The following is a 24,667-nucleotide window of genomic DNA, read 5'->3' as shown; positions in this document are numbered from 1 at the left end:
ACAGGCGACGGACACACAGCGGACGCTCACATGTCCTATAATAAACTACGTACAGCTGTCGCTGTAAAATGACTTAGATCTGTGACAAGCAATGACGTCACACAGAGAGTCCGCACACCACTTTTCAGAGCGAGCATGAACTGGATGTAGCGAGCCCTCACAGTTCACCAGGACCCCCTGGATTGCATTCTACGCGTACTGTTGCACGTCGCGTTCCTTGTCTGTGGATAGGCCTAGCGTCACACAACGTACGGCCTATAGATCAAGTCCGTGCTTCGGCCCGTGGGCTGGGAACACAGGGACAGAGCCATGTTCGAGTCTTCCAGTCCTGGCGACAAGGCCATGTCTGGTTCGGCGTCACTGTTGCCACCGCGCGAAGACACACTCTCACTGTCCTGCTGGTGGTGCTGGTGTTGATGCTGGTGCGCCTGCTGCAACCTCAGCTGCAGGTCCCTGGCGGCCGCGGGCGAGTCCGGCTGGTGGTAATCTCCGCCTCCGCTGGTCGGCGGTAACCGGTGCGATGCGGGCGGCTGCTGCTGCTGATGCGCATGGCGATGTGACTGCGGCGGCTGAGATGGCGGCTGGGCCGTGGCGCCGCCCGTGGACGGCGCGGGGCTCTGCCGGCACTGGTCCATCTTCTCGGCGGAGCGGGACTTGGCCTCCTGCTGCGCCTTCTTGCTCCGCTTCCACTTCATGCGCCGGTTCTGGAACCAGATTTTCACCTGAAAGCAGAGGAAGGGAATGGATCAGGGAGGACCGTTAGTACTTCCTTCCAGTACGCACCACCAAAAAAAAAAAAAAGGTTGTGGATAGGCGGCTCCTGTAGCGGGACCACTGCTTGCCACGTGTCCAATTTGAAGTTAGATGTGCCTGACTATAATGCAGCGGGCAGGTACATTGAGTTTATGTGAGAGTGAATGCATTCATATTTGAGTTAATTCGGTAACTGTAGAAATGTGTGAGCTAGAAAATCAAAGAGTGCACCGAGAGACTCCCGCCCTGCCTACACTCTTAACAAAAAAGCTGGTAAAAGGGTAGTAACGGCTGTATTTATTAACTTTTTACAGAGTTTACTTCCCCCAAATACGGTACGTAGGTCCTACCACTAAGTGTGGAACCGTTACTAGCCTACACCGTGCACTTAGTAACTGCTGCTGGTTTGATACTAACATTCACTGAAGTAATAAATTCTATGAATTATTGAACATAATAACTACAGCTCTTTTTCCACGCCAAATCCCGATTAAAAAGTTTTTGCAAATCCAGATGCTGTCTTGTATATGCGCACATTAAACTGCATAATTCTAAAATTATCGCTACAATATTTTATTTTTATGACCAGCCCACCGACTCTCTCAAAAGACTTTTCGCTGCTGGCTATAAAAGCAAGAAGATCAGATGTATTTCTGAGGTAACTAAGTAGTAATACTCGCTCTCCTCGTGGGTTATAATAAATTCTCTTTACCCCATCCCATTGGCTTTCTTGCTCAATTCATTTGTTGATTGTCCACGTGTAATATGTGCGTGATGAATGTGTCTATGTCGCGCTGCGCACTCAGCAGATCCACATTGTCGCGCGTAGCTTTTTACTAGGTCATGCATGACCAGTTAGTAAAAGCAACTAAGTGCCTAGTGAATACTTGGACAAGTAACTGGTTAGTGTTCTGTTAGTAAGTGCGCCGACCTTTTTTTAGAGAGCGTAGTGCTTAGCGCAAAGCTTTTGTTTTACAGGCAATGTACCAACCTTGCTGAAATTGGGCTCTCCGATTTGGGCTGTATGTGGTCTGGAGCGAACATGGTCCCTACGTTTAGACGCACACAATGCCTGTGGCAAACAAGAACCTGAGCCCTTATTCGGAGCTCCCTCCCCCTTTTCACGAGCAGTGCAGCGCGCACCCAGCTGCAAATCTCCGAACGGCAGGCGAACCGCGATGCCACATAAAGCTACCCTGCCTTTCCTAACTCCAGACCAATTCCTCATTTCCCGCACCAGGCACGTAAAGGAGAAAGACACATACATACAACAACGGCCATGCGTGGAAGTGTGCGTTGGAATTACCCGGAAAAACGAGTGTGCTAAGTGATGCGGAGCCTCACCGTGAGCCGAAAATGAGTTAAGCCTACGCCCTTCGAAATGAGTGTGAAGGATTTAAAGCAAGTCAATAAAGGCACAGTGCTTCATGCTAAAGGTACGCGTGCGTTGTCTCGAGGCGAGTCCACCAGACCACGCGCTTATATTGTGCCTCCTCCAGGACTTTCTAACCCTAAAAATAACAGACGTGTGACATAAGTAATGTTGACATGAATAAACCACGTAGCCAGTGCTATCAATTGGAAAAGTTATGTGTGTGTGCCTCTCCAACGTACCGATCTGATATTCCGGCTTTATCACAAAAATGCGCGTATTACCTACCACATTTTGAGTTAAAAGTAGAAAAAAAGTTGCATGCCGTTAATCCCGTTGAAGACATCCACGCCGTTTAGGAAGTCGGCAGGTCTGCTTAAAGGAGAGCTAACTCAGTCAAGTGTTCGACAAAACATCGTCTAAGTCATATTTTTAAGCGTAAAATACCGGTCACTGACTGAGTAAAACATGGAGGATGTCTAAAATTCTGGAACCGATGTAGATTCCTTGCACAAAGTGGTGCGGGCAAGAGGCCGCCGTCAATTCATACGGATGCTATGACGTATATAGCGATCTCGAGAAGATTGCACGCAAGATGGAGGACAGAAAAGCTTAGAAGAAGCGCTGATGTCACCTGCATTGAAGCCGAAAACACCATTTTAGGAGGTCTCGACTGTTTAATGCATTGAGCACATTCGCCACCACACTTCCCCTGACCTCTGCTCCGTCTACGCCTGTGAACCATTGGATATCGGCTAGGCCGTGACGTAACGCCTCGGTGGGCCGGCGTTGCACCAACTTTGCCACGGCACCAGTGCCAGTGACATCCCGAGAGTGCGGAAAAGCCACGTGACTTCCTCCACACTTCTCTCAATGCGCCGGAAGGCTAGCGCAGCCTTTCATAAGATTTCTTTCCTCCATGACAGTCATGTTGCCGCCAGTCCTGTTGTGGCGTGGCTGGCCTGCCATCCGAGGCCTTCAGCAAGGTCCTTTTTGCAAGGAAAGCCTCGGGCAGGCCGCAAAACGGCCGGCTGCAGCGCCCTTTCAGTGCACTAGCCCTTTTTGCTACTCAGACATTTTTCTACAAACCAAATAGTTGTTTTGGTACCTTTTCCTGGCCATATTATTTTTTTGCATCTTTTTTTGGGGTTTGAATAAATTCTTTTAGGAATTTCTAAACTGCGACCAGTACTCCCGACGCCTCTGATCGTCTATTCACCGCAGAGTGCAGACGACCACAGCTAAAATGGGCGTGGAAGCAGAAAATCTTAATTTTTCACTTTTAATTGCTAGAAAAAATAATGAAGGCGAGAAAAAGTCAACAAAGAAATAATTTTGCAATTAAATTTTATTATAACGGAAATTTTATCCTTACAAAAGCCTCAAATGACAAACGCTGCGAGTGGGCTGCAAGGTGCACTGAGAGGGCGCCACTATCGATCAGTGTGCTGTTATTCGCGCTTTCGTCGTTGCGGCAAGACACCGTTGTGATGAAAAACTGGCCCGGATGGCAGATTAGCCAAATTTCCTGGGACTATACATGGTATTCACTGAAACGTTTAGCTGTCAATTTTTTCGCTTGGCAATACTGGCAACGGCCACAGGCGTAGCCGAAGCGCCACGGACATGGCGCGGCTTGTGCCACTGTGCCCGCACGCCGCAGAAGAAAAAAAAAAACACCGGCAAGCGTCGTCTGCTCCGTTTCAACCCAATTCTCAAAACTGATGTTGAAAGAGATGTTATTAATCGCACACACATTGGAGTCGAGGCATTACTTTCCGTTCGGTGGGGTAGAGTTTGGAACGCCCTATATACATCACGTGCTTAGCACGGACAAGTACCGCCATCTCGCGGAGCCCGACGTAACCAGTTACGGCGCATTCACAAGGTTGCCTGCATGCGTGCCTCACTAGTGAATACAAGCTATAGCCGGACGCCGGAGCTCACCTGCGTCTCGGTGAGCATCAGGTTGGTGGCCACCTCGAACCTCTTGGGTCGCGAGAGGTACTTGTTCATGCGGAACTGGTTCTCCAGCTCCAGCAGCTGCTGGCTCGTGAACGCCGTCCGCGGCCGCCGCGTCTTGCCCAGGAGCGCCGCCTGCGGCTGCCCTGCGCACCAGTGAGTAGCACAAGCGCGGCTCCAGTATTCTGCAATCATCCAAAAGGGAAGGGGCGTGCGAGGGCGGGTGTGACCCTAATTCATTACGATCCTTCGACTGTGCGATAAGAAATCACATAGTGTTCAAAATGGCATTTAGCATTTCAAGTACAGCGCCTGCTGAAGTCCCGTAAGAGCGCACCCGCTTACTAAGAGCATTGTACCCCCACGTGGGCTTGGTGCTTCGCGATTAAGAGTAGATCAACCAGTCAATCACAGGCCCGACATTCCTGCAAGGTTGGTCTTTTACAGGATATGCCCGTAACGCGGAAAGAAGAGGAGAAATAAACTTCTTTTTTGCACCAAAAGTAAGGTCATTTCCGAGGTCGATATTTCTTCGGGACGCCACTACAATCGAACCTGGTTGTAACGAAGTGGTATCGGCGCAGCAAATAAGTTGGTTATATCCGGTTTTCGTTGTAACAGTAGAGGCAAAATTGGTTTTACAAACAGACAGTCTTCTCGCCCAAAAATCTTAGATACAAAAACCCATTATTCGAGGCTTCGAACCCACTTTAAACGTGGTAACCCTTCATTGTCTTCTTGTGTCATTTCAAACTAAATGTACCGGAACCAGAGAACGTGAACTTGCAACAGAGCAAAGTTCGTTTGGCAAAACAGGCCTGCGTACTTATTTATTTGAAGAAGGATGTGATCTTGTCTGGTGAAATATTACTGCACTGAGCAGGAATGAAGTTTTTCAGTGTCCACACACGAAAGGTCATTTAGTCTTGTGTTTTGGGACGTCGGAAGTTTTTCCACGCTTTCGACTTTTGAACCTCGTGCGAACCAAATATTTGATTACAGCCGATATTGCACGCGGCTCTCTCGGTTTCGCTTTCGTTATAAAGAGAATAGGAGTCAGTGAAATGAAGCGTGACCAAGCAAAGTTCATGTTTAGTTCGCTATAGTCGACAATTCGTTATATCAGTGTTCGTTATGACGAGGTTCAACTGTATATATAAAAGGCGGGTTTCAGAAGTGAACGTTTCAACGGTACTTGAAGAAGTAGCCCGTGTAATGTGCTTCTGCGTGAAGCGTGTAAAGCCCGTGTAAAGCGTGTGAAGTCCCCGTGTAAAGCCCATGTGAAGCGTGTAAAGTGCCCGGGTAAAGTGCTGGTGCTTCCTCTATTGCCAGCACACACTCAGGTTGCGATGGCTACTGCATCGAATCCTTTTTTTCTCCATAAGATACGTGCAAGCAGTGCACTGTCAGCATTGCGCGAAATATGAAGCGAGCTTCGTGTTTGCACTGGGACATAAACGTGTTGTAGAGGCAGCCTGACATTGGGCTCTGCATCAGGCTATGGCGTAATCACCAAAAGGCGAAAACCAAGCGCAACTTCTCCACCATGACCACAAGAAGGAGCAGATCATTTCTGGGGGCCCCACCACCGCTGTCTTCTGGACTTCCTCCAGAAAACGGGTGCCAACTTCTACCTCTAGGACTTTATGCCAAAGGGCATACTATCGCAATTTAAAAAAAAATATTGTTGTCGGCTCCACATGTGGCAAGTATGCTATTCGCCGATGTCACCAATACGAGCCGTAAAACGTTCTGACACGCTGTGTTGAAATGCCGCTTTAGCTGAATGAACAATTGGGAAAAACAAACACAATAGATGTCGAGTGCGTACGAAATGCAAAAATTAACCATCCGATTGAGAAAGTATACCAGCGAGTGCCTGGTGAAGCCACGTCCATCAAAGACAGAGCACATAGGGAACAAGTCATCAAGACGTCACAATCGTCGCCCTCACCAGTTTATTTATGTCTGCATGTATGCGTTTCTTAATGAGCGCAGCCAAGTGATTCAAGGCGCCATCTAGGAGCACGTTTGAATATGTACCCACGTGCTTCTGATAATCTAGTTAGCCGACCTGTACCGTATGATTTCGTAGTATAATGGTTCCCTTTCTGGATAGCAAGCTTCTTGATGCTTCTGGATGCAAGCTTTTCGGGGAATTCCGTGAGCTCTGTTCTTTTCTGTTTTGAACTGTTTGTTATACTTGAAAGATAAAATTCTTTAACAAGCGTGACATCCATTTGATCAACATCTTTGTTCATTACAAGTGGGATTTCGGGTAGTTTTCTTCCCTTTAGGTCTGTTTCAGCTACTGGTTTTGTACTTTTTTTGTGTCGGTTTCATGACTTCTGGTAAATATTTTTTTTACACCGTGATTGTTTCCGTATTGGATGGGCTTTGGTTAACATTCTTATTTTCAATTTCGGTGGTTCTGTCTGCATTAAGTTGGTTTCAGTTCTCCATACAGGTCAGCGAACAGCTGGATGAGCTAGCAGAAGGAAGACAATGGGCCGTATTCCGAGTCCCCCCTCCACTCCACTTGTTCCCTCCACTCGGCTGAGGGGAGGATTCCGCAATGCTTATGCATGGGGAAATCGATTTCAAGGATCTCCTCCACTCAAGACTAGAGTGGGGGAAGGGTTCAGAATACCAGAGTATATGCACGTTATTTTTTTTTATAGCCGAACTGTTTGGTCTATCTTAGGGTTGGTTTTGGCGTTATTTATTTAAGTGTGGGGAGTTTTATGTACGTTAGGTGAGTCTCTGGTGTAACATAACCCCGATAGCAAGCTCACATGCCGGCTGGCTGTGCTCACTAAGAAACGCATACACGCGGGTGCTATTTATGTCTGCTGCAGGGCGAAGACTTCTTCTATAGATATCCAACCACTCCTGTTCTGCGCTGCCTGAATACATTCTATGGCCCAAATTTTCCTCCGCCGAGTTTGTTGCCTCAGTCCGGCCCCAAAGTCGTCGCTCTGTTGCACGAATGGTCCCCTTGTTCTCACTTCTTCTAATTTCACGCTCAGCGCAACTCCACCTATTTTTTTTATTTGAGCCCAAGCCTAGCTCAATAAAGAAGTTTTCTTTCTCTCTCTCCTCCGCTCCCCAATCCAAGACGCTCGTTCCCCATCACTCAGGGTTTACCCGCGTGAACTCGGTGCTACGGCGTCGCATGCGGCATGCGGGGTGATCTATCTTTGTGGTCTAACGATTTGGTCTAGCAGGGTGGTCTAGCAATTTGTCAAATGTTGGGGACGACCAAACTTTTAGCAGCTGAGCTGCTGTTACTGGCCGTAGGCTCATCATTGCTGAAAACAAATACCAAGAAAATTCCGAGGGCTCGTGAGCGCGTGCCTCGCGGCGACCGCCGAGCGTCCCCGGCACGCGCAGTGGCTTTAGCAAAAGAAGGAACGAAGGAAGGAAGGATGTAGAAGAAAGGCAGGGAAGTTAACTTGGCTAGAGCCTATTTTGCTATTCTGCACGTGGGAAAGGGTGCAAAGGCAAAAAAAATAGAAATGAAAGAATGAAGAAAAATTGGAGCAGACAGGTACGCCCAGCGCTGAAGCACTAAACGTTCCCAAGCCATCATCACTGCCCAGTACCCAATCACCATACTTACCGACTCTCAGGCAGCGTGCAGAAATTACTTACAAGGTCGAATTTCTGAAACGGCACTTCGTCTTCTTTTAACAAGACAGAGCATTCCCGAAGTTTATATAGTTTGGGTGCCAGGACACGAATCCCTGGAGGGGAATGAGGCGGCTCACGCCGCTGCCCGCGATTACATACACCGGGCCATTTCTCTCACGGGGCAGTCACCACCTCATCCACCTAATCCGCAACCTCTCTTGCGCTACACAGATATATTGGCGGACTACCGACTCAAACGGCAAATTTTCCCCATTCCACACCACCAACTCACAAGGGATGAAGCAACAACGTTCAGACGACTTCAAACTAACACGTATCCACACCGTACCCTTCTTCATGCCATTTATCCGACAGATTATCCAGCCACCTGCCACTACTGCCCAGCGCCCGGTACCCTATACCATCAGGTGTGGGAGTGCCAAAAGACACCGGACCTGCACCCAATCCCCAACCCCTCTATACAACAGTGGACGGCGCGGTTGACCAGCAAGGACCCTACGTTCCAGCTTGACCTGGTGCAAAGGGCCCGCGCAGCCAGCCGCAGCCAGGGGATCCCGGACTAGGGATCCCCTCCACCGGGCGGGTGCCCTAACAACTGCACCTGTTGTTTTAATAAAGATTTGTTTCATTCATTCATTCAAGTTCAGTGATTGACACTGAAGGCTTTCAGTCTATAGTCTATAGCTTAAATTTGTCGCCCGTAGAAAGCGTAAGAGTTCCTTAATCGCCTTCTGAGCGGATGACAGAGAAGGCCAGTGACACAGAATCTTCTCCTTCGACAATGGCCGCCGAGAGTCCAGGTTCCTCAGTGCTGACGACAGCTTCTTTCTTTCAGGCGAGTAGAGCGGACTGACTGACTGACTGACTGAAAAACATTTATTTACAGAAGTTTAGACAGGGAGGGTGGGGAGCGGTCCTTAAGAGGCCGCCCCGTACAAAGACTAGGTGGGCTCCCCCTTACAAAAGCCCAATGGCGTCGGCCGCGGCCCGGGCCCGACCGACCAGGGCCCGTTGGGTCGTCAGGTCAGAGGAGCCGGGCAGGGCTGCCTCCCAGTCCTCCCGGGAAGGGTTGGGTAGAGGGGGTAGGTTTGGGGTTTTTTGGCACGCCCACGCCACGTGGAAAATGTCAGAACAATCTTCCTCACAGTGCGGACACTTCCCCGTGCAAGTGGGATCGAAGTGTTTTAAGATTGCCGGGCACAAGAGAGTTTTCGTATAAAGGCGAAGGAGGATGCGCTCCTCCGCCTTCGTGAGGCCCCTACAGGGCTTGGGATAGACGGAATGGCCGGATTGATAAAACTGTGTGACCTCCTCAAAGGTGCAAGCGGGATTGGGGAAACTGGCAAAACTTCGAGGAGCGAGAAAATAGCGAGCCCTCGTGCGCGCGTTCATCGCGGCGACCGCCGAGTCCCCGGCTCGCGCAGTGGCTTTAGCAAAAAAGAAAAGAAAAGAAAATCAAGAAAAACTCCAGCGCTGACGTCAAGCGCTGCCGTGTATGAAAAAAAAAAAAAGCTCCAGCGCTAATGCTAAAGGGGAAAAGACACCCTTCTTTGGAGGGGCCACCGCGGCCACTGCATTGTCTAGAAGGTATTATGGATAATTGGAGACATGGTTACGAGAGTGCCACTTCTTCCCGAGACGACTTACAGATCCCGCCACCGCTGCCTAGAGTCGATGACGAAGAGCTGATGGAAGTCTACAATGCTGAGCATGATTTTGCGTCCACCACTCGCCGAGAAAAGACGACGACCTCTTCGATGCATATGACGACGATTACTAGCACCGCAACTATGCTAATAATCAATGAGACTTACATACTCACATACTATGCTCACATACTACAACTCCGCCATTCAAGTCTTGCGTGTGAGTGGAAGCTTTCCTAAATTTTTTTCGCCCAAACGCAGCTGCTGAGGCGTAGACCGGCCGGACCGGCGACCAATAGGAACACAGCTGAACGCGCCGAAATAACGCACCCAAAAGGTAAGGGCACTCTTTTTTTAGGAGTTCACATAGCTTCGCAAGCGACAGACGTGATCAGTCCTGCAGACGATGGGTTTCTGAAATGCGATATCCGAAGCACTCGCCGGCAATGCAGAAGCCATTACGAACATCGAAAGAGCGAATATTCGCTATACCGAATTTCCAAAGAAAAAGCCCCACGCTGTCGCACTCGTATTTTTCTCCTTTTAACGGCTTGACGGGCTTACCTGTATTTCAATCCGTTTGGTGAGGCGCCAGGCTTCGGCCTCATAAATAGTCAGTTATAGGATAGTGCTCCACCATCATTTTCATTGGCAGAGTCTGCCATTCATTTCATGGGAGTGCTTACCGAATGCACATCAGTCTACACTAGTCCTACACCGGATTTATATTTCATGGTTCTGCTAAGCACTGAATTCTCCTCCATAAAAAAACATATTTATCCACTTGTTCAAGCATCCCTTTTCATCCACTTCGTCTAAAGGAGAGGGTTCTGCGTGTGTGTTTAACATTACTTCCAATTACCTGAACCCCACGACAAAGCTTTAACCGCACGACGAAGCTTTCTTAGTGCACTTTCAGATGCGATCTTGGCAGGTGTTCTCGAGACGGGCTAAACAAGAGAACCGCCGTATTCTGAATACTTGATCCTTGGCCTTAAGGAGATCCTTGAAAGCGATTTTCACGTGCAAAAGCATTGCGGTATCCTCCACTCAATTGCAGTGAAGGACAGATTCCGAATACGACCAAAAGTGTTCCGAAAATCACGCGCTGATCAAATATTCGTTATTTACTCCTATAGTTGTCTTTCCCCAAACAAGCAACCTGAATACCTTTTCTATGCACGCGGTAGCCAACTTTAGACAGATGACGTCTTCTCTCACTTTTTACCTGATGAAGAACTTTTCGCTCATCTCGTGGACGGTATATCCCTCGTATATGTCACCCATGAGAATAACGTAACTCTCCTATATTCCCTGATCTTTCAATATTTCCAGTACTGCTCGGTGTCTATATAATCAAACGCCTTTTCGTATCCTTAGGGTTTATTTTGCTTCGCGGATTTTTCTCTTACTCGGATGTGATGAATTGTTGAGTAGCCTTCCCAACCTCGAGTCTGTTCTCTCGGTTGTAGAAAGTATAAGGTGCCGCTTATGCGGTTAATTCGTTACCTTGTTTAACAGTTACCTTGGTAAACAACTCAGAAAGGTAGTGGGTTTGTTTCTTTGACATCGCAAGTCTGGTGAATAGCAATTATGTTGGCTTTTTCTAGGATGGTGGTATTTTCGTTATATTGAGACATTCTGAGAAAATAATTTAGCAAGCTTTCGGGTACGACATTTCTTCCATCTTTTCGACTAACCGCATATGGCTCATCACCTGCGCTTAAACAACGCACGCAAGCACGCAAGCACACACACGGATATATACAGGGTGTTTCAGTGAACACTTTCAAAAATTCCTGAAGGTAGGCTTTTCAAGAAAAATATGAATTCTATTAAGAAACAAGCTGTCTGGTTCGGCGGACGTGAGCAGTTATGAGAAACATGCGAATTACATAGTTAATTAACTAAAATTGTTTAATGAACTTTTTAATTAGCGGAGTTTGGCGGTTATTGCCAATGGCGAGTTTGTAATTGTAGCTACGGAGAAGACGATAACCGATCAGTTTTTAAAGCAACGAAAAAGACAATCTGTAGAGCCCTGCAGCCCGCAAAAATCAAGTATTTTTCCCGCATGAAACCGAAACGCAGCGAACATGTTGCGCCAGAAGTGTAGTGAAAACGCAACATCCGCTGATGACGTGTTGCAGTGACTGTGTCGCCAAATTCAAGAAGGCTCTGGTGATTCCCCACGCTAGGGAATCAGCTTATATCAACGCCATCGCCTCCTGTATTTTTTCAATGATCAATGATCACCTTATACCACGGCTAGCGTTATCTTTTGTTCCGTTGGTAGGCGCAAGAAAAAAGCTAGCCATATCGCCCACTGCGTGGTCGCCCGTTTCAGGAGCCCTAGTGGGCGTTGCGACAGTTCTGTTTTTCTTTTTTTACTGTCTTGTCCACATCTGAAGTGGCTACCAGTCGTGCAAAATGTGAAACGTCACCATCCGTTCATTTTTTTTTTCGTCAGGTTTATCTGCTGTTCGTTCACAATCGTTGCGTGTTAGAAAGCGCATCAGACAAAGGAAAGGTTTGTTTGCTGGGTGAGGAACGCTTTCGCGGCTGTGGCCGCATGCTGAGGCTTCCTAGCTTGGCCGCCACATTCATTGAAACACGTCACCAGCGGACGTTGCGTTCGCTCAAGACTTCCAGCGCTCCTCGAACGCCGAGTTGCGTTTTTGAGCGAAAAACAACGGCAGGTTTCCTCGCGCTACAGGGCTTTAAACACCGACTTTTTCGTTGTTTTAAAATATGATGTGAAAACGTCTTCTCCGGGGATACAAAATCACCTTTTACAATAGCCACCAAACTCCGCTAATTAAGAAGTTAATTAGTAGATTTTAATTACCCACCTAAATAATGTGCACGCCTACCTGGCGTCCGCCGCAGCTAGCAGTCTCCTTCTGAAGAGGGTTTATTTTTTCTCGAAGAGCCTATTTTTAAGAATTTTTGAAAGTGTTCGCTGAAACACCCTGTTTATAAATTATACACGTATACTCGAATGTCTGTACCATTTTTGAATTAAATTCTTGAATGCCGTATACGCCCCTGAGCAGCGCCACATTACAAGAAAGCGAAGTTTTTCGGAGGGACTATCATATGACGTTCAAAGTTTAACGCCTAACACAAATCAGTGAATATTGACGCTAGATGAATACAAAGTAACTGATATTAGGCAAGAAAAATACATCCCCATCAAATAAACGTACGCGCCGCCTAATATCGCACACAACTACAAGAAGGAACCGATCGTCTCTTGCGCGAACTCTCAGTCCGACCGCTAAACCAAAATCAAAATAGTTGGTAAATAAAACAAATTTTAGCTAAATTTTAACTAAATTGTAACTGTTAGCAAATTTTAACTAAAAACAGACATGATCTGAATTAAAACAAAATATTTCTGTTTTATTCTGCTGCGACCCGCACCAAAAATGAGGAAGAAGAGGGGGAGGGGCTGTAAAGCCAAAAAGAAGGCAACAAGTTTCACAGCCGCAAGTCCGAACAAAATTTTCCGGTAAAAAAATTGACTTACCAAAGCTCAAGCTAACACAAAGTTTTTTGCCGTTATCTCCACGTTACATCACAACCGAGTCAGTTCTCCCATTGCCTTTGCAAGTATTTGGCTATTGCGCGATGTCATAAACCGTATTATCGTCACGTATCGCCGCGGTCAGCGACAACATGTTCTCCGACGCGGCAACAAAAACTTTGCTGAGCGTTGCAATTTTCTGTTTGCTATCGTTTCGCGGGGACTCGGCGGACAAGACATGGACTGCGGCGCCCGGGCGCCTCTCAGCATCACGCCAGAGTGAAGCCGTCGCGCAGAGACGGTATGGCGAGAACGTGAGTGGATTTCTAAGCGCGTTATATTGCACGGCCTCGCAATGCGTGGTGAAAGACAGCAGACATATACGAATGTATGAAATAGAGGGGAAAATGAAATAACCGTCGTTTCTGTCAAACACCTAAAAGTGGTTTAAATCCTGTTTCCTTCCTTCCCGTGCAGTAAAACGGGCAACACTGAAAGTTGGGCTAGTTGGCATATCGTGGAAGTTTAAAAGCGCACAAGGAACGACGGACGGGAGGAAAGGACGCAAACAAGCACAAACCAACAAAAAACGGCTGAAACGGAAGAGTTTTCGGTAAAAGTCGTTCCTGAAGCAGATTTGGCTTCTCTCCCACAATTTTGGTTATTACCGACGATAGTCTTTTTTGGGCTACTTGAACAGGAAAGTTTTGGTCTGTCTGTCTGTCTGTCTGTCTGTCTGTCACTCGATTGAGCCACCCGGCCAAAGTGAAACACCAGCTGCGCAATAGTCTCATATAATCACAGCCAAATTTAAACATCCAAGTCCGGTGTTAATGTTCATACTTGTCAACATTGTTGAAAAAGAAAAAAAATTACGCAAATATAAGGCAGAAAATCAATACATGAGCGATATTTGCAGTTTTGCTTTATTAAAAAATTACAGATGCCTGCTTTTTGCGATACCAAATAAAATAATACATCAATTTACAAAAACCCTCGCCTCGGTTGCCCGCGCTACCTGGCGGAATTTTAAAAAATCAAATAGCAACACCAAGGAAAGGTTCCACTAGATAGGTTTCGCTTTCCGCTTGGAACGCACGTGGAGTAGGGCAACGTGATTCTATAAACGTTGAAGTAGTGTGCCTCGATTCACGCACGTCTCCGCCGTACGGCAACGCTGGCATCGAGGCACCCGACTTGGAGCAGTGGAACGCCGTAAATTTAAATTGACTTCAGCAAACTTGTAGCGTGTTATCTTGGAAGGAACGAAACGGGAAAGGAACCGCATGAGAGGTGAGCGGGGAAGAGAAGGGATGCATTTAATTGCCAGAGGCGCCAGTCGAATATCGTCTTTCGTCGACATTTGCAACGAAAGGAGCAGATACGCGGCCAATTTTTTGAAAGAGTGGTACCGCTTTCTTTGGGCCTCGTTTTCCGTTGGGACCTCTCTTCCCTCAACCGGCGGTGCTCACGTGATCGGCAGCTGGCTGTTCACGTGTGCATGGCGTGGCCTTGAATCTGCAGTCTTCAGCACACGGGCTCCTTTAAGAGGGGAGTGACCGACGCGCTGTGCTTTTCTTTGTGCTTTTAAAGCCCCGAGGGGGCTTATAACCCTCCTAAACAAACTAATCGTTTATTAGGCTACTGCCCACCCTTTCCTGAATTAATATTTATAAGTGCATACTTTTGAGAATGAAACGGCACCAAAATAAGGTAGACTAAGCAACTGATCGACTGATGAGGTACGAAAATTTTTGGGGAAAGAATGGACTCGGCTAGCTCGCTATAGACGTGACTGGAAATCTGTGGGACAGGCCTTCGTCCATTTGTGCACTGAAAAGGGTGATGATGGTGATGATGACTGCTTTCCCAAGCCCTTCTGAAACGTTCCGTATATATCGGATTATGGGAACACAAAACTTGTATCTTTGCTGACACACCACCGGAATACAAACAGGCATATATTTTTTTTGTCCGCAGCACACGATGACGACGACGACGATGATGATGATGATGATGATGATGATGATGATGATGATGATAATAATAATACTTTTATACCACAGAACAGAGAACTGTACAAAGTCACAGGCCTGCCAAAGCCACGGTAGCTCTGCCCTTCAAGCCTTCTGAGGCTTGAATAGAATACGGTATTATGTTAAAGAATTTCGGCACCAGTTTTATTTCTGTACACAGCCAGAAACGCCAAATCATTATCCGTGCGAATTCCACATATGAATACGGAAAACATACCGAAAACGTACTGAGCCGCATTTCCCGCTTTAATAATGACAGAAACACGAAAACGGTGTCAAACGTTTCTTTTCTGGAAAATCCTTTGATTCTTTTGTTTTTGAAAAGACTATCTGCGTTAACTACGCCTGGGTGCCCAATGCTCCGTATGAACTCCGTATTCGCATAATTCCGTATGTACGGAACGTTTCACTAAGGAAAGGTGTGCACATGATCGGCATCTGGCTGGCCACATGTGCACGACGTGGCCTTAACCTGCAGTTTTCAGTAATTCACGTGGGCTTTCTCCTGGGAGCACATAAGAGAGACGCGCTGATGGGCTTTTATTCATGTTGTATTTGTCGGGAGCGTGTGGCTTGACCTTCAAGCACGCGTGTAGCGTCTCCCTCCTCCTACCCTGGTCCGCTTGATGATGATGATGATGATTGTTAGTGGTATTTCCTTTGTAGCGAGGTGATGACGTGTCATCTTACAAAAAAAAACTAATATACCTGTGTTTTACACTCTTCGTTCAATACTAACGCTTCTCTTACGGCCCGCCGCAGTGGCTCAGTGGCTAAGGCGCGTTGCGCTGCTGAGAACGAGGTCACGAGTTCGGTTCCCGGCCGCAGCGGCCGCTTTTCTGATGGAGGTGAAAAGCAAAAACGCCCGAGTGTACGAGATTTCGGTGCACGTCAAAGATCCCCAGGTGGTCAAAATTAATCCGGAGCCCTCCACTACGGCACGCCTCATCGCCTGCGTTGCGTCAGCGCGTTAAACCCTACAAAATCACTCAATCAAAATCTCTTACGGCCGGCACAAAAAACTTATTAGGCACAGAATACTTATTTCTTTCTGATACAGGTGGTAACTGTCCTAGGCAATATTCCCCTCTCTGCTTTTCGTCCACCAGCATTCTAATCTTCTTTTCGTCCCATCGACAGCCTTGAAGTTAACTTCCTCTGTGCTACCCTGAAATCCTAGGGCTTCTGGAAGCCGAATATTTCCCTCATGTATATTTGGATGGAGCCCTCGCATTCTAACACTATGTGCCGCATAGTTTCTGTTCGTTTTCCTCCACTTCCAGGTGCCCTCCTCCTCCGGCGCTCGCTTTCCCTCGCCCAGCTTGGTGGCTTCCGACATAGTCTGGCCGATTTCACAGACGGGGAGGTTCCGTTTACGCATCAAAGATACAAGAGTTGCGAATCAAGTTAACGGTGCCGAAGAGTTCAGCATGCACTTCGCTGGAATTAACGCCGTATTCCCGCAGCACCATTTCCGTATGATCTGTTTCTCTCGCGAGCAGTGTAAATAAAAAAAAGCCGTTCCACTCAATGTGAAAGCTGTCGGAATTGCAGAGCAGTGATTCGCCATAATGGGCCATAATGGACTGCTGCTATCCAATGCATTTCAATTTTCCCGTCTTCGCAGTTCTCGCGCTCCCCCTGCCTGAAACTGCGCCAGCGGGAGTTCTGTTCTTTTTGTGCTTGCTTTAATTTCGTATGCGGGAGCTGTTTTGGTCATTTCGAAAGCGTAATTTTTATCTTGCGCGGCTGGAGCCTTTCCGCGTCATTTTGAACGCGCCATTTTTTTCTTGGGTGGCTGGAGCCTTTCTGTGGCATTTTGAACGGCCTTTTTTTTTTTTTTTGCGCGGCCGCTTTTTTTTTGCTTACTATTGCAAAAACCAACCGAACGAGCGTTCCTAACTAAATGAACGTGGGGGCTGCCGGTTATATACACAGATTTTGTCTGAAATGTACCTGCAGTTTTGTTTGCGCTAAACAATGGGGAGAAGTATGACAAGCGCCAGCGGTTCACGAGGTTCGAACGGTTATGACTATTTAGACCGCGTGGTTTTCCAAGCCTCAGCGTGACCCCCTGACGACGCTAGACGGGGTTCAACTTGGGTCCGTTATCTCGCTGCGCCGCCACGATTCCGGCAGTCGCATCGACCGTTAGCGAGCTACGACGACAAGGCGAGCCTATAAAGTGCTCTGCACATAATAAAATTACCGAACACAGTATCCCCACTGTTTGGCACATTCGTTTATGCAGACAAGCCACCTACATCAAAGTTTCAGGTCGTTCCTTTCGCTCGATGAATCGTCCCCAAAATGTGGGGCATAAATTTCATTGACGAGTGATTTCCCCGGAACTAAATTGAGAGCGCAAATAAGGCGGGGACGACAATTTGCGCCGCCAAAAGCGAAAAACAGGAGCGGCCGCCGCAAATGTGTCTCGCGTTTCGCAGTCATGCGTTCGTGTAGAGTAAAGATTTAGCGACAGACAGCGCTGGTTGACGTACATGTAAAAACACAACGCAACCATTTTAAAACGCCGTCGAAGTTCACGCACCAGGGGAACGTCCCAGCAAGAGGCTTCAAAGCGGTCCTGGTCGACTGCTAAGCAAGGCAGCCCAACTTGCAGGAAGACACACAAGGACAAGAGCAAAGCGTTTTCAATCTTGCCCTCCGTGAAGTCGAATCAGCCACGTTCGGCTCTCTTTGCCTCTCGGGGGAATAGGAATGAGCAGCCAGGCGGGTCGTGGCCGCCGAACGGTCCCGAACCGTGCGCGTATACCTGCAGGCTCCCAGCGTTCCCCAGCGCTTTCCAGCGCTTTCCAGCGCGATTGGATGCAAAGCGAAAGTGCAAACAGCCCGTCAGACAGAAAGAAGCACTTGTAACGACATTTCCCGCCGCTCTACTTTATTTCCCCGTCGTTCACAAGCGCGTTTCGGTCCTTTTTCTCGGGATCGAAAGGAAGGAAGGAAGGCTGGTCCGGAGGGAAGTCTCAAGAGGGAGAAAGCTAAGAATCTAGAGCAACAAAAGTAGTAATAGCACTTTCCTCTGCCGCGACGTCGCCGAAGCAAGCAGCGTATATATGCTACGGGAAATCGCATTAGGTAATGATTACGCCTCGGTTGTCGACCCATGACAAAGGAAGGAGAAAGAAGATGGGGAAGAATGGGAGAGGAGAAAGTTCGCCGCCTTTCACGCCGATGCGCGGTATAAAACCAGGCTACGGAACATACGCGCTCCCCTTTCTATGTATGGGACTCTAGAGGGCGTGGAAAATCGTAAACTCCCGCAAATAACACGTCAAGATGCCAACCAAAGCAATGAGAAGGAAAGGAAAAAAATGCAGGAACGGCGTGCTAAGGCATTGTGCTGTCATACGGTTTAAAAAAAAGGGCAACACAGGCGGAAACGAAAGTGGGCGAGAAGCCTAAACGGACGCCTACAGCGCATGCGTGGAGCGGATACACAATGGTGAAGGAAGGGAATGAGGCGCCGGGAACGATAGAAGGCGGAAGACGAGTGGGATGAAAGAGGGGGCGCTGAAATAAGGAGGCGCTGCGGAATAGAAAGCGGCCGCCGCCGCTGCTGCGAGCCTCCTCCGCTGTAAACACAACCAAAGGTGCTTGCGCAAACAACGGGTGATTGGAAGTCCCGCGGGAGGCTGGGTAGAGAACCACCGCCACGATTCCCTTTTTTTCTTTCCCTTCGCCCCTCTCCGACATCCTCTTTCCCATAAATCGCGAGGCCCTCCCTCTCTCTTCCCCAACTAAAGGAATAAAATTTGTTTTACCGCTGGCCCGCTAGGCGGCGCTCGTCTACAACCTGCCGCGACCGAATGGAGCTGCCACTCGTCTGAACGAAAGAGCAGACGACATTTTTTTGTCCCGAAGTGCTGTTCTGCTTTCTGCGGTAGTGAAACCTTCGAGAGGGAAAGAAGCGCAAAAACGAGGAACTTGGGGATGAAAAAGGGAATTTCGTTTTCTTCGGGCTTGCATTGACTTAGACGGCGCGATGGTGCCTGCCTTGAAACGGCATGACACACTCTGGATGCTATCGCGCGAGCGGCCTCTGTTGCTTTTCTTACGGGAGTCTATTCACTGCCGGTGCACTAAACCAGACTACTCCTTTTCGGAAAGAGGTATACGAACTCGTCTACAAAACAGTTTGGCCAACGACACTCTCCGAACTCAGCATCACGCAAGCTTGTTTACGTTCCATCGGACTTTCCTAGCCGGGGAGGTAGAGTGCGAGATAACACGTCGCGATGGCCATGGAATAATAGAAGACTAAAAGAAACGTACCACGCTGAATGTTTTAGAGAGCTTTCTGAGTCAGGGCCAGTTTTTCCCGCCTCGAACGTATTGGTCGCAAGGGAGCGTCACGTAGACATCTTGGCTGCTGGGAACGCTTCGCACGGTGCCACTTTTTCTTGTCTATATTGGAGCTCTTCCGCGTACAACTTCGCTGTCGGCAGGGTCTGTCTTTCTGGCTCGTGTTGTGGCAGGATGCGTTCCGTCGCCACTTTGTCCATTTCCGATAACGAGTAGTAAGCACCCTGCTGCAAATGTTTGTTCTTAACACCGGATGCGTTGTGACGGTGATTTTGTCTGATTTCCGTATTTCAAACCTCCCCTTTTTAGAGAAGCGGTTCTAAGACAGTAAACTCGGAGAGAAAAGCTCTTTTGATTGCTAGGGCGAGTGCCTTTTGTACGGGCCGTTACTAGGGCTAGTCAATTTCCTAATGTAAAACTTTTTCCTCTCCTTTCCCATAACTTTGTAAGGTTTATTTAAAAAACTATTGTATTGTATTGTGTTGTATTGTATTGTATTGTATTGTATTGTATTGTATTGTGTTGTATTGTATTGTATTGTATTGTATTGTATTGTATTGTATTGTATTGTATCGTATTGTATCGTATTGTATTGTATCGTATTGTATTGTAGTTCTGACAGGTGTACTGAAATCGCAGTTTCAACAGCGGAGATCTTTTTGCTGTCCGTAATGTGTTCGTATGCGGCCTCATCAGAAGGCTGAACCATAGTTACTCCCACCGTTTACCGCACTCGTGAGCACGCGCCTTACGAGGAGCACCCGTCGTCGTCCAGGCTTGCGCGTGGTGCTCGCAAAAAATACCAAGAAGACTGTTCAGGTGCTTCCGCGCCTCAAGGGGGGAGCACAAAACAGCTGACACTACAGACGCCCAGTTTGCGAAGCCGGTTGCGCTGGTGCTAGCGCGTGCTTACCCGTTCCACATTGAGAGAAATGTAAAAGCCTGCGGACAAAACGATCCGTGCGCGCCAGTCATGCATGAGGAAGACGACGATATAGATGGATGTGACAATGACTAGTACTACCGCAGTGAAAAGTGATGACGCAACATCTAAATAAACAATTTCAATCTTAATGCAATGGCTGGTGGTGTGTCCTTCAGTGCTTCCATAAAAAAAATCCTCCAGCTTCACAATGGTTCAAGACTTGACTGAGAGCAAGTTTCGCCCTCTGAGACGCTACGCAACCTCAGAGATCTACCTCTAAATTTTCCATTAACCCGTTTACATTTAATGTCTGACAAAATTACCAATATTATGAAGGAGTTAACTAACGTCGCCCAGAACGAAGAGTTGAGCCATGGCTAAAGCAAGTACTGAATGTCATACAAAAGTCTACGGGCAATCACTAATAATTCCTCGGCTTGCACCACAAAAAAATTTAATTGGTTTGTCAGTACAGTAAATTCATTGCGCCTATGGACCTGGGTGACCGACACTTCATGGGCGTGATAGCCGCTTTCTATGCAGTTTCCAAGTAAACCAATATAGACTTCCAAAACGCACACTGCTGCCACGACTCATACATGTCCCCATTATTCAGTGCAAAGGAAACTTCAGACACATTTGATGCAAAACATAAGAACATAACCGACAATACCAGCGTTATTGTAATTAAGAATGCACCATTAAAAAGAATAAACAGCGGGAAACAGCGAAACAGAATTCACGAATTATTTCTAACTGCCCAAGAGGACGCGGACAAGAGAGTGAACAAACGAGCGCCCTCTCTTGTCCTCGTCGCGTTGCGCAGTTAGACCTTAATCATGAATCCGTTTCTACCCGCAAAGCATGCTCTGATTCTAAAGAGACAGACGACGGAGAGGACAGACACAGCGCTGTCCTCTCCTTCTCTTACTCTCTCTTGTGTGTCATTGTTTTGCGCTGTTTGTTCTTTTTAATGGTGTACCAAATCGACCAATCATCTATTTATAGTAGGAATAATACACGTTGAATCGGTTTTATGACAGGAAAATAACGCGTTAAAAATGTCTCCAACAGAGGCGAGCAAAAAAATGGCCGCGTATCTGCTCCTTTCGTTGCAAAGTCGACGGAAGACGATAGTCGACTGGCGCCCCTGGCAAGTAAATGCAATCCTTCTCTTTCCCGGTCACCTCTCATGCTGTTCCTCTCCCGTCTCGTTCCTCCCAAGATAACACGCTAGAGGTTTGCACATGTCAATTTAAATTAACCACGTTCCACTGCTCCACGCTGGTTGCCTCGATGCCAGCGCTGCTGTACGACGCAGACGCGCGTGAAGTGAGGCACCCTACTGAAACATTTATAGAACCACGATGCCCTACTGCACGAGTGTTACAAGCGGAACGTGAAACCTATTTAGTGGAACCTTTCGTTGCTATTGCCGTTTGATTTCTTAAACGCCGCCAGGAGCGCGGGCAACAGCAGGCGACGGTTTTCTGCAGTTGATGTAGTATTTAACCAAGCATCCATGAATTTTTAAATACAGGAACACTGAAAATATTACCTATGCATTCATTCTCTGCCTTATATTTGCGTAATGTCTTGTTCTTGTACAACAATGTTGACAAGTATAGACATTGACACCGGACTTAGACGTTTAGAGTCGGCTGTGGGTATATAATACTATTGCGCAGGTTATGCCAGGTTATGCTTTACTTTGGCCGGGTGGCTGAATCGAGTCACAGACAAACAGAGATTATTTCGCTGGGGAGTAACACAGAACTCTTCCTGTCCCAACTGTGGTCAACCATAATCCACGGCTCACACTTTCTCAAGCTGCAGTGTTGCGCGTTGCTTTTGGCGCATCATACACCGTGCCGCTCCAAGTTTGGGGCTTGCACGGTATCAACTGAGAGAACAGTGCCCCGGCACACCCCTAGGCAAACTATTCGTAGTAATTGGCGATGATATACTATGGCGTAATCGCTGCAGAGCTGTATAACAGAATCGCAGGCTACGTATGCAGTGGCCCTTGCTTTCTTTTTTCAGACAACACCTCGGGACCTTTTTGGAAGGCGAGTTGGCCCTTTTGGGTGAGGAAGAGTTTCTGCGGCATTGGTCTACCCGGTTTATTGAGGTTTCGAACAAAAGGGTTATTATTCATGCCAGATTTCCAGAGCTGTGTCCTTAGGGATTGTCGTTGTAACAAGTGATTTTGGTGTTAGAATTGTGTGTTAGTGCGGTACAGTACCCGTTGTGACATAAACCCAAACCTGTTTTGTATATGCTGCATTCTTGAAGCGAATGTCATTGTATCATTGTTTACCTCGCATGTTAATCTTTTGGTTGTAAGCAACTCTAAATTGTTTGTATGTTAATCTTTTGTCTACAATCAACTTGAAGCTGTTTATACGTTTCTGTAAGTGTCTGTTACTTGCAGCCTTCGCGCTCTATTAGGTTTGTAGCAACCGGCGCTGCACTTGTTTAATTGTTTCTGGTTGTTACGTTGTATCATTGATACCAGAATTGTTTTATAATAAATTTATCCTTTCAAGACATACAGACAGACCTAAATTTCTGCATATAAGTAGCCCAAGAAAGACGATCGTCTTTAAAAAGCCAACACTAAAACATAACGTGTAGTCGGCTACGGCTGCTCCCAAGCCCAACCGAAACAAAAGAACCAGCATATGGGGCGCGAGCAGTTCAAAGGCGGAAAATTCGAATTGAGCAATCTTTTGTAGCATTTATTATGAGAGGAACGAGAGTGGAAGAAAAAAGCGTGAGGGGTGAGAAGGGTAGAAATAGAGAGAGGAGGGGGCCGCCTTAGACGGGTGGCAGAGGACTTGTGTCTTCCGAAGACATTTCCCGCGAAGCCAGCAAGTACACAGCATTTTTTAAACACGAAAGTGTTTTATTCCGGGGTGCACAAACATTTGAGTGACGTCATATTCGTCGTGGAAGTGACGCCAGTACAACGAAGCAAGCGGGCTGTAGAGGGTGCAACCCTGCACACAGGTCTTTTTGCGGGGAAGCAACCTTTAGTACTAAAGGGTACGTTAGACTTAGGGTTGTTCGTTTTCGGGTTTTATATGATAACACCAAAGTGTTTTATGCCGGAATACACCAAGATTTCACTGACGTCATATCCGTCACGGAAATGACGCCAGCACACCTTTGCCGAAGCGACCTGCCAGCAGGACGTCCCTCGCCAAGCACACCCACAAGACAGCCGCCGACCCGCAAATCATGTTCAGCTGCCGATTTCACTGCACATTTCCCTTTCGTGTTCTACCGAATCCTATATGTCAGAGGAATCAACCACATTTTTTCAGTTTTCCTTCTCTAAATAACCACAAGAAGAAGAAGAAGAAAAAAGAACGGAAAGGCCGGGAGGTCAACCAGGTGTAGAGCCCGGTTTGCTACCCTGCACTGGGGGAATGGGGTTCAGGGAATAAAAAGGGGGGGAGAAGAGGAAGAGATAGGAGTGGGAAAGCGCGTACTCTAGTCCCGTTTCGGGCACTATAGTCTTTCAAGCAAGTTCGTTTCACTCAGGAAACGTAAAAGGGCTTTCGTCGCCTTCTGCGAGGTCGATGGTGAAGACCGATGACTTAAAATAGTTTCCACCGTAAATGGTCGATTGTCCAATCGGCTCAGCGCGGTGGCAAGCACGCTCCTCTCCGACGAGTATTCGGGGCAGCGACACAGCACATGTTCTATAGTCTCTTCCGCCCCGCAGGCGTCACAGTGTGCGCTGCTGGCCATCCCGACGAGGAAGGAGTAGGCTTTCGTGAAGGTCACTCCCAACCACAGTCTACAAAGTAAAGTTGACTGGGGTCGAGACAGCCCATACGGAATGCGGCGCCGAAAAAGGGTATCCTGAATATACAGTCGGGGATTCGAAAAGTCCGGTGTATTCCATTGCTGCATGGTAATCTTGCGTGCAAGGGAGCGAAGCGTCCTGGCGGCATCGGTTCTTGAAAGCGGAAGTAGAATGGTGCGGTCGCTCTCATGGCCTGTACGGACAGCTTCATCCGCCAGCACGTTACCGATGACTCCGCAGTGACCTGGAAGCCACTGGAAAATTACGTCATGGCCGGCTGTGATGGCTTGATGGAATTTTTCTCTTATCTCTGTCACCAGTTGGTGTAGGGGGCCGTAGCGCAGGGCTGCGCGTAAGCTCTGTAAGGCAGCCTTGGAATCTGAAAATATCGCCCAATTATGAGGAGTAGCTCCGATGATATGGTCAAGAGCCTCACGAATGGCTGCAAGTTCTGTAGCTGTCGAGCTCGTGGTATGGCCAATACGGAATCGAATTGTTGCAAAATCTGCTGGCACAAACACTGCACCTGCCGAACTGGATGACGTTACGGAGCCATCTGTGTACACATGTTTCCGGTCGTTGTACCGTTCATGCAGTAACAGCAGCGTAAGCTGTTGAAGGGCCAATGATGACAAGTGGGCTTTTTT

The 24,667-nt window shown here is 47.7% G+C and overlaps 1 protein-coding gene across 1 annotated transcript in view; it reads right to left on the bottom strand.

Annotated features, from left to right (window-relative positions):
- Nucleotides 1–239: 239 nt before the first annotated feature.
- The window catches only part of LOC144141569 (uncharacterized), a 71,577-nt gene continuing 47,149 nt past the window's right edge, over nucleotides 240–24,667 (bottom strand). Inside the window, exons 2-3 of the mRNA XM_077673112.1 lie at nucleotides 4,073–4,233; nucleotides 240–722 (exon numbers count right to left, since the gene is read on the bottom strand). Of these exons, the coding sequence (XP_077529238.1) occupies nucleotides 240–722; nucleotides 4,073–4,233 (644 nt within the window). The remainder of the gene's footprint in view (nucleotides 723–4,072; nucleotides 4,234–24,667) is intronic.

This window comes from Haemaphysalis longicornis, unplaced genomic scaffold, assembly GCF_048455015.1.
Source record: "Haemaphysalis longicornis isolate Haplotype H1 unplaced genomic scaffold, Haemaphysalis longicornis Haplotype H1 scaffold_6, whole genome shotgun sequence".
NCBI lineage: Eukaryota > Metazoa > Arthropoda > Arachnida > Ixodida > Ixodidae > Haemaphysalis > Haemaphysalis longicornis.
Note: the sequence above shows the minus strand (reverse complement) of the source record. Positions and strands in the feature narration are given on the sequence as shown.